The sequence below is a fragment of the Ornithodoros turicata genome, chromosome 2 (genome assembly GCF_037126465.1).
Source record: "Ornithodoros turicata isolate Travis chromosome 2, ASM3712646v1, whole genome shotgun sequence".
NCBI lineage: Eukaryota > Metazoa > Arthropoda > Arachnida > Ixodida > Argasidae > Ornithodoros > Ornithodoros turicata.
In genome coordinates this window covers 15,815,190-15,825,968 of record NC_088202.1, presented here as the reverse complement: position 1 = coordinate 15,825,968, position 10,779 = coordinate 15,815,190, and the positions used below count along the sequence as shown (strand labels likewise).

The following is a 10,779-nucleotide window of genomic DNA, read 5'->3' as shown; positions in this document are numbered from 1 at the left end:
CTCTCTCACACATTTATTCATGTCCGTTCCTGTAGTTGATTACAATACACGCGCTCATTCCGCAGGAATTTCATGGAAGACTGACCGCACGAGGGAGCACAGATGGCCACGTCATGAAACGTCAGTTTGAGCTGCTCGGACTCGATACGACACTGGCTTATGGCGACGTCACAAAAACAAGTCTGCTTGAAGAAATGGAAAGTATGCTCTCTTGAAATGCTCCGTAGGTGGCAGCGAGGTTTAGAAGTAATATTTTGTCCAGTATATTATGCGCTGCGCATAAGTGTACTTACATGTCATCTGCAATACCTAGGCGTGCCTGGAAAGCTCGGTTGCCTGTATAAAAAAAAGAAAGAAAACAAAAGAAAAAGCTTTTACATGACAACACGAATAGAATATAAGAACGTGGAATGATTTATAGCAAGGACTCTGGAAAATACGAATTAAAAGGACTATCGCATGCGGAGACATGGGTCGGAAACAGTTAGAGACTGCATGGCACTATGGGACATTGCATTTCGCAAATTTTTTCAGCTTGTTAATGCTTGAGTATTACATAAACGAGTTTTTTCGATCACGCAACCTCTGAGAAAACGAACGATGACGTGTAATTATCTCCTGCGTCACGATGATTATGTCGTCGTGACGCAGGAGATAATTCCACCAATGCAAGGGCGGCGCAGCGCTCGCTCATTTTCTCTCCGAGATATCGTCTGCTTCGTGCATGGCTTCGTGTGTGAAGTAACCTACTTGTTTGACATTGCTGTGAGCTCCGCTCAATAGTGAAATTACGACGTGTTGTGGAGTGTTGGTCACCCAGCGTTGTGTTCCTGGCTGCAAAAAAATTCTGGGGCGAGCCCAGAATTGACATTTCACGGACGCAAGGACAGGGACGCCAACGAAAACGGGAAGCAGCAATCCCCGTCAGGAATCCTGTCGAGGTAGAAGGATTGCGCGTTCGGCACCTCTGTACCTCGTACTTTGCCGACGAAGCGTGTGTGGAATTTTTCCGTGAAGCGGATTTACTGCAAATGCGTATGGAGCTAGCTGCAAAACGAAAGCGGCTAAAGCCCGACTGTGTCCAAATTGTTCCAAGGGCGAATGGTAACCACCGACATGCAGGTGAGCGGTTGTTATGCGCGCCTGTGTGAAACAAGAATAAATAAAATAAAGTGGCGATTTACTTGACAGAGAGACGTACGTAAGTCATGTATCACAAATCCATGTCAGTGCAGCGCGTTGTGCACCAAATGAAAGTGGCGTGTTCGGGTGGCATCAAAGGTAAACGTACGTATGAGACGTTTTTCGTCACCTAATTGTTGTCAAGTGGCTCAAGAGGATGCACGCTGCGGTCATCGCAACAAAAGGTAGGAGCTCCGACCGCAGGTACACGTCAAATACAGCTGACAGCCTCACATCTAACTAAAAGAATTACGGCATAAGTGCTCGATAGGTTCCACCGGGGGCACAGAGGCATCTTTGACATTCAAGTGGACAACGGGAAAAACGCTTTGTTGGCTGTGCACGATCATGAGCGATCAGATGTGGAACGTACACGAAAGTATCATCGAACTGTTCGTTCGCACTGCCTGCACCTTCACTTGCGACTGGATAGTGTGGTAGAGGGTCTATGAAGTAAGGGCCACCATCTAGCACAATTTCATTAGTGCTGTACTTCTCGATTAGCTTGCAAGCGAAGCGGCGTCACCTTCAGTTTCCGACGATCCCAACATAACCGCCTCTAGCCGACGTGCTCGCCTTTCCGACGCCCGTCGATCAGCTGTGCGGGAAGACATGCCCTCATTGGTGCTGCAAGTACGTGTGACGTTTTCGGGGCTTTTGTTGTGAGGGACTTCCGGAATCCGTCGTCTGCTCTTGCGATGTATTTCACCAGATTGCTCAACATATACGCAACCTATTCACTTGGGGCTTTCGCTGCTATTGTCAGAGGTCGCCGAGGATTATCGTGGTACTGAAGTTTCGGAATCGACCGAGATTGATGCGACAGTCCCTTTAAGCGCATGGAATGAAGATGCTGGTTGACAGGTCCTTGCGCTCGCGCTCGACATTCCTCATTCCTTATCTTCGTTGGGCAGTATAGTAACTTTTCGCCGAACGTTACTTAAAAATAAAAGGCCTTCGCTGCTGGCATCTACTGTTGTGACAGTGGCCCTGGAAACACATAATAAGCGGTTGGAGTTAATTGCAGTTGAATGACGAGATGAAATGTATAGAAGAAAGCAAATTTCAGCACAACAAAACCAACGTCCTGCATAAGTGGTTAAGTTGAGGGTCTTAATAATTCGCGAATTCCGATGGAAAAGCGTTTACCAAATAGGGCATAGTATGTTTTGTACAATGTAGCAATACCAGGGCCACAGTGCAGCAAGATTGAGAGTGAGTCACGACACCGAGGTCGCCGATGCTGCCATGTTCCCGTGAAGCCAACTCGTCCCTTGCGAACTCGACGTCAACGTTCAAGCTTACATCCGGGGGCTCGAGAATCAGTGGATGACGAATTGATGTTGGAATGAGCGTGTAATCGACGTTCAACGCTCGAAAATGTTGCGAACGCTCGCTAAATGTGCGCTTGTGGTGACGATGGTGATGCTGGAGGCTGGTTGACGTCGTTGACGTAGGCAGCTTTGGGCGCCATCACGACTATAGCTGAATATGTTGATGAAGTGATGATGAAAAAAGAGATGAGGGTGTGAAGTAACTAGGACCGGCGGTTGTTGGAGTTCGTACCTAAGTCATTATGGAAGCCTGCAAGGCAATCTCGTTACGCAAGGAACGCGCCTTAAATTCTGAACCCTAATGCGTCTTGCGTTAAACGAGCCGCTGGGGTGTACGATGGTCTGCAGTGTAACATTCTTGCAATCTGCATTGAATTCGTGACGCCCCCTTCGTACACGCAAGCAGTCTTTTGGGATTTGTTTTGCGGTCCCAGGCTTATGGCACTGCCTGGAATTCGCGTTAGCCACGGCATCAACGTTGAGCATCATTGAGTTAGTGACCGCTGGCCCGGTTTTAAGCCTGTGGAACATCGTTTCGATTTTTCCGTGGGGTCCCTGTCACTGGCAGATGCGACCGACAATTTACCATGTTACCACAGACTCGGGGGTGTTCTTCGACGAGCATGTGTTCGTCGCTGTCATCGCGTGCTGGCAAATATAGGTTGCAGCAGCAGTGGGCTCGTGGATGGTCCTCAGATGGACGGCTTATCTGAACATGCGAGGGAATCCATGCAATCAGATCTCAGCGCCACACAATTATACTTGAGCAGCATGTTCTGTCGCAGCCTGCGAGGATGTTGTCACGCGCAGGGTTCATAACCGTTTGAATTGCGCTGCTAGATTCAATGGCGATGGCTGCCGTGTTGTGGCCTGACCTGGATAGCACGGCTGCATATAGTATTACAATGAGTTCTGAAGTCGTGGCCATTCTCCCTGCCAGGATACGTTGCGTACTACAACGTAATTGGCGCAAGTGGAACTTTTCGTGCGGTGGTCAATGGCACCGTGAGTGAAGACCAGCGTAGGGCGGGAGTTATGTGTTGCTAATAATGGTTCTCCGTAGCCGCCGCTATGACTTGGAGTACCAGCTCCTGTGGCATAGTGGTTAGAGTGATCGCTTTCCACGCCGAGACTGGGAGGTGACACGGGTTCGAATCCTGTCACCGGCTGTGCTGTCTGAGGTTTTCCCTGGGTTTTCCGAAGACTTTCCAGACGAATGTCGGCACAGTTCCCCTTGAAGTCGGCCCAGGACGCATACTAACTCCCCTGTCCCCCACTCCTACCGGCTGTCCTATTGTTGCGGTGGATAAAGAGGAGGCTATTGGGCCGGGCATGGACACGTGCGCTGGTGCAAGGAGAATTGTGTCTGACGGGTTTGGCCAGAACGGACTTCGAACCCTCCCTGCGAGCTTGTAACAATTGGTGTCAGAAGTGGGATTTGCGCTTGTGATTCGGTCATTTCGACACGATACCGACGACGAGTACGTATTGTAACTCATGTTGTACAACCACAGAGGTCAATCCACAGTGCTTTTTCTCGAGTTGAGTTCATTTTCGTTCGAAACTAGGCGTGTAGGGTTTACGAGGCTTCCCCCAGACGTCATCCCTGAAGAACCGAGCGCCAAGTAGGGCGAGAGTCTGTACCCATTTTACCGGTGGGTGTCCGGCGGTGGGTTTCGAACCAACTTCCTCCCGCTCGCCGGGCGGGCGCTCTACCACAAGGCCACGGCGGCGGTAGATGAATCTCATCACGGGCAGGCTCTTCAGGCTGACGTGCCGTGTCAGAGAACTCCGTCCGCATTCGCTCTATCAGGCTGCGCGTGTTCTCCTGAAGTAGAGTCCGTAATTGATCCAGCGTGACGAATCCCGAGTCACCGGACGAACACTCCGCTGGAGCAACGTCAGGAGGAGGCTGCCTACGTCGACGTGGAGGCATTGCGGAATTAAATCGCTGGGCGCTTCTGACTTCTAATCCCACGTCTGACACCAATTGTTACAACTTGTAACACTATCTTCCTCTGTCCACGTCTATACGCCGCTCATAGCCACAGTTGCTTCGCGGCGCTAACACATAATTAAAAACAACAACAACATGACTTGGAGTGAACTGGAAACCGTCGTATTTTTGAGTCCAGCGATGGAAGCGGATGTACCCCGTCCTGGCTCGCGTCACGATGTTGCAAACGGACTGGCTGTTTCAAAGAAAGTGTGTTAGGGCGATGCGGTCACGGTGTAGGACGGTCAGCCGACCAAGAGCCCAGCTTGTGCTCTCCTGTTGGAGTGTCAGAAAACGGCCGCGGTTCCCCGACAGTGCGTTTTATCTATTAAGCCCGACCCGCATGGAGCGATTTTGCTCGCGATTCGCGCGGTCGGCATCCGGTAAATACGCTGACTTTCGCTTACCAGTGTGAGTGCAGACGTAACCATGTTACATGAAACACGGCGTTACGCTCCTGGCTGTACGAACACGTTGAACGTAAACCAGAAACAACATTCCGTGAGCCGGTAACAGAGAAGACGCCGTCCCCTAACATTCCGCCTCGCCCGCCCGCCTGTCGGTCGGTTGCCAAGGCTACCAAGGTCCCTCCGGCTGCTCCCTGATTGGTATTCTCCATGTCAAAGGGCGCGCACTGATTGGCCTCGTCCGTGTGACGTTTCCAGAGAGAGAATCCAGGAATGCGTCGTCTGCTCTTGCCAAGTTTTAAAGTTTTATATGAAGCTACACAGGAACAACGCTGCCAATTCGCGTCGGGTTTTCGGCGGTATTATCAGTGATGAACGCGGAGTAAAAAAGCACTACAGTTTCGGAATCGACCTGGACGGATGCGATAGCCCCTTTAAGTTTCCGTATAAAATGGGGCTTCTCTATGGCAAGTCGCCAATGTCCTTCAATTTTCATTGTTTGACTCACATTGCAAAACAATTGTTTTCAATTTTGGACCTCTCGGTGCCCTATTTCATTGGCCGCTACAAAGTACAAACATTTGCCTTTGATTATGCTGAGCAACTGTTTCAGAACTATTTGCAGCAACATGCTTTGAAAGTTAGGTCTGCACGGGCACTTGGGAAAGGTGTAGAGAAAGAGACCGTTCACATATTCAAAAATGCAACGGCAGCATTGCCTTCATCATCCACCGCTTACGAGCGATTGATAGCCAAGGGGGTCATGTACAATTCTACTACAGATTATATTAAATGTCGGAGGACAAACAACAAGATAGTTTGTCTGAACGGCGGGTCATAAGCGGAAATGCTTCGCATGAGCGTTCAACAAAAGGGTCAGGAAACGATACGTTCACTGATACTTTTGGAATGCAACAGTGTTCGGAACACACGTAACAGTATGATATGTTTCGCAGTGAATAAGAGTATATTCACCTGAACTGTTCGCATGTAGATGTATGTGCATGGCACTAAATGAGGAGTTTGTGGTAACCAAGTTGCCAAACAAGGTTGAATATGAGTGATGAGTACCGTTGTGAAAAGTTGTTTTTCCTGTCTTGGTAAAATTTATTTCATTTCATGTATCATTCAAGTTTTTAATTGTATCAGCAGTGTGACAATCTTCAGATAACCACTGACGTCTTTTCTAGCAGTTTTTTTTTCTGAGATAACGTAAGATATAAACATGAATCTTCCTTATACCCTGTCATGTACCCTGTTTTTGAGATTTTCTTGATTTGAGTATACTTGCAGCTGTCACGTAGAAGTGTACATTATTTATATATGTTGTGCTATATCTTGCTTACATAAATCTGCTCACCATTGCAAACACAATGTGCAAAATTATGCATGGGTGCATGGGTGCATTGAGCAGCACCTGAGGCACTCTTGCGTATTGCTATATCCATGCCCTCCTGGGGATCAGAATATTCTCTTTCACTCTCGTGCATTGCAAAAAATATATAGATTTAAACTTAAGCATATTAAAACTCGTCAGTTGCGTAGTTTGTGCCCATTGTAGTGTGTAGGAATTCAAACTCGTTTTGAATAGGGATATTTTAAATTAGAATGATTGAGTTAACTGTATTCAATGCTCACCAACTTCCTCTATCCCTCGAATGTGTCTTTCATCATTTTGCTTTTTTCATTTATGCACGGAGCTGTCTTACCCGCACAACATGTTTGCTCACATGAATTCCACCGAGGCAATGATCATCATGGTTCGATGGTAAACCAATTACGCAATTCGTTCTTCTTCTGTGAAGGGGCTCTTCACTGCACGATAAGTTGGTTAGATTTGTTCAATTCGAAATCATTGTTTCTCATTGGCACCCAATGGACCAATTACTTGATTTGGTTCGTGATTTCCTGTGAATCTTCTTCACCACAACACCTGTTAGAGCGCTGAAACATTAAGCTAGCTTTCCCTCAACACTTCTCATTACTTCAATGAGAAATACCTGCGTTATTCACATGAAATGAATTGGGTGCCCCAGTTCTCATTGAAAGTCACTGGTTCTCATTGGACAAATTAGCTCCTGCTTTCGTGGAAGACTCCTTCACCACAACATCTGTTGGAGCGCTCAAACATAAAGTCAGCTTTCCCACAACACCTCTCATTACTTCGATGAGAAATACCAGCTTTATTCACATTAAATGAATTGGATGCATAAATTCTCATTCAAACTCATTGAAATTGATGCGGGCGCTGAATGAGATCGAGCCTGCTTTTTCCAGCAGGGCAGTGACAACTTGCACACCGGTATCGGCGTGGGAAATGCGGTGTTTAACGCAGGAATCTTCACGCTATGCGGCCGTCTTCACAGTAAACAGCTCCTATGATGTCTGTTACAAATTCCCATCTTTTCCACTTCATCCACTTTTAGAAGGAGGAGTCTTCACAACCGTAGTCGCCTCTTCCAACGTTACTATAGGTCCAAACTAAGCCAAAGTGTCCTCCGTCCGTGCACTGGGTCAGCGCATGAGCCGACAACAGGAAGCGGCGTCAGCGAGCGAGCAGTGTAGCGCTCCAAAGTTGCTTTCCGCTTTTATGTGGCGGCTCTGGGTGTGCCATACCCCCGATCTGAGTGCTCCAAAAGAGGAGCGCTTACTAAACGCAACGAAGGACACCTACAAAAAAGAAGAAGAAGAAAAAAAAAGAACGGTTGGCGTCGCGACGTTACGGAAGTTGGGAGGCACTTTCGCGAATGAAAGCAGGTGAAGAGATCACGTGATTACAAGAACTTCCGTCTTGTCTGGTAGGGTAGCCCTACGCGCACGCCGGCAGTTGTTGTTGTGGATTGATAAAGAGAAAGACGCCTGTTCTTGGCCGGCTGTTGCGCTCCCTGTTTTTCTGCGTTTCTGTTTTATTCTCGTCGTATCAAAATGAATGCTTTGGGATGTCCATTCCGACGAGCGCAAAAATTTGTTCGAGTTTGAGTTTGATTATAGAAAAAAAAACAAAAAACGGAAGATATTGAATTCGTCACCTGACGAATTCTGCTACTCCCACAAAAGAAATGAAATCAGTAGCTACGTCACCTAGAAGTGAACTGAATTGCAAGAAACTTACAGGAGCAGGGAACTCAACGACACATGCCTAGAATGAGGTCCTAAAATACAGATTCCATATCACTGCTCACTATGAAGTTGAGAAGCGTTGATAATGCCGCGTCTCTCTTCTTGGGTTCCCATACACCCAGCACCTTGACTATATCGAAGGTTCTATTGTCCAAGCGGGCTAGAGCAGACTTCAGTGTTGCTCTTTGGGATGCATATCTTCTGCAGTGCATAACGACGTGTTCCGTGTTTTCCACAGATGCACACACTGGACAGTTTGCTGAGCAAGCCCTGCCGACTTTATGGAGCAACTGTTGTCCATACGGAACGTTAAGGCGAAACCGATGGAAAAGTGTTTGTATAGGTCTCGGTATGCTGGACGGAACACGGAATTTCAGCTCCGGGTCAATCTGATGAAGCAACGATGACCGCGTGTCGACTTGTAACCATTGCCTTCTGCATATGTCTTCTGTCAGCAATTTTAACATGTGTTTCACATCTGATCTGGAATATGTCACCGTGTGTTCCGTTGACGAATAGGTACGCTCTATTTGCTATCTCATCTGCAGCTTCATTACCCCGTATGCCAACATGTCCAGGAATCCACTGAAGCAGTATGTCGTGGCCAGTATCTACTGCTTTCTTGTATGCGATGAGAATGTCCCGTACTATTGGCGCCATACAGCCACTTTCCAAGAATGATGTTATGGCTTGGATGCCGGCCTTTGAATCGCAATATATGACCCATTGCGCGGGAACCTGGAGTGCGGCCACATACTACATTGCCAGCTGCATAGCTACCAATTCCGCTGTTGTCGACGATGTTCTGTGGGAAAGCCTTGCCATTCCTTCTCTACTATGCTGTGATACAACAGACGCTGATGAAGACCCAGACGATGGCGTCGACCCGTCCGTGAAAATTGCGGTCCTAGCACGATGGCTCTCCATCAGAGACAGACAGTACTGTTTCAGTACTGGAGATGGTAGTGAAGCCTTTTGGTGATATACACCAGTAACAGTCAGCGCGATACGAGGAAGTTCCAGTGTCCACGGAGGATCGACCGGCGTTAATGTCAACTGTGCTTTTGGTAAAGCACTGCGATATGAAGCGATCACGTTGATGAATTGCGAATTTCGACGTGCCCCCTTCCTTGCCAGGGGGTGTTTGTGATGCCGCGTGCATAGACGAACGTAGTGCCTCACTGTTTCCTGCGTCCTCAGTACATCTAATGGAAGTTCTCTGGCTTCCACTGTAGTTAGGACATTTGAAGTTGCACAAGGTACACCGAGGCACACTTTTAAGCTTTTCCATAATACGCTTTGCAGCGTCCTCTCCGACGTGTCGCTTATTCCATGCAGTACGGGCAAATGGTAGGCCATCATCTACCGAATGAGTGCTTTATGTATGACGAGAAGAGACGCTGTCGACATTCCCCAGCGGGAGCCACTGATGCGCCGTAGGAGTGTTGATACGTGCGTCAGTTCTTTCCTTGAGATGTTTAATGTGCGCAGCCCACGAGAGCTGCGAGTCGATGACTATTCCCAAGAACCGGTGATGAGACACTCTCCTTATTGGCTGGCCGTCAAGCTTCAGTTGAAAAGTCTTCATTTTTTTCGACTGAAGGGAAGAAATACTGTTTTCTCGATTGATATGTCCATGCCCCTCTCCGTTAAAGGGGAGACCGTACAATCTAACGCATTTTAAAGGCGCTGCCGCAATGCGGGCATCTGCACGCCAGAGCACCATATACACATGTCGTCGGCGTACATACCAATGTACACGTTCTTCGGCAACCGTTGCGGTAGTTTCGCCATGACCACGTTGAACAGCGAGGGCTCAACACGTTGCCCTGTGGCACCCCGCTTGAGAGGCCATGACTGTCACTATTCCCGTCTTCAGTCTGCACATACACTGACCTCCCTTCAAGGTTGTCTGCGATCCACCGTAGAGACCGACCTTGTATTCGTAGGCTATACAGATCATGTAGGACGTGGCTGTAACTGACCGTGTCGTACGCCCTTTTGATGTTTAAAAATGCTGCCGCTGTGGTGCGACCTTGCGCGCGTTCACGTTCTACTAAGGTCACCAAGTCTAATACGCCGCCCATAGTGCACCTGCCTTAATGGAAGCCAGACATGCATTCTGGAAGCAGCTTTTGTGTCTCGATAACCCATTCCACTTGACTTAGCACCATCTTTTCCATTACCTTCCACACGTAGCTCGACAAGCTAATTGGCCTGAAGGATGCCATATCCCTCGGAGATTTCCCCGGTTTCAGCAAGGGCACCACTCTGGAGATTTTCCATGTCGCAGGAAGTTCATTCCAGCTCTTATTGATTGGACTTAATAAAGTCTTCTGAGCATTGATGTGTACGCTACCTATATGTTTGTAGGTAACGCCGTCGGGACCTGGCGACGATTTGCATTTCCTTGAACTTGAAGCGGTATCAAGTTCTGCTAGGCTGAAATCAGCATCCAAGGCCGCACACCGCGCGTCGTCGATCAACACAGTACTCCCACAGATACATGATATGCAGTTGTCGTAAATGATAGAGATGGCACAGTAAACAGTTTACAAAATTCATTTGCAGTAGACCTCTCATCAGTATCGTTATGAATAGCCAGAGCCAGAGCGCAAAAATGCTACCCGGAGGTATATTTGGGGGACGTTGGCGTAGCAGGGAATACCAAGTGCTAGTCTACTACCTGCCTGGTGAAGTCGCTATAAGAACTGCTGCAGGTGAATATGTGGCGGAACGT

At 48.1% G+C, this 10,779-nt stretch overlaps 1 protein-coding gene across 2 annotated transcripts in view; it reads left to right on the top strand.

Moving 5' to 3' along the window:
* Positions 1–10,779, top strand: part of LOC135385226 (caspase-like) — a 74,999-nt gene that overhangs the window by 38,092 nt on the left and 26,128 nt on the right. For both annotated transcript variants that reach the window (XM_064614422.1, XM_064614423.1), the window contains exon 3: positions 66–201. In XM_064614422.1, coding sequence (XP_064470492.1) covers positions 66–201 — 136 coding nt within the window. The remainder of the gene's footprint in view (positions 1–65; positions 202–10,779) is intronic.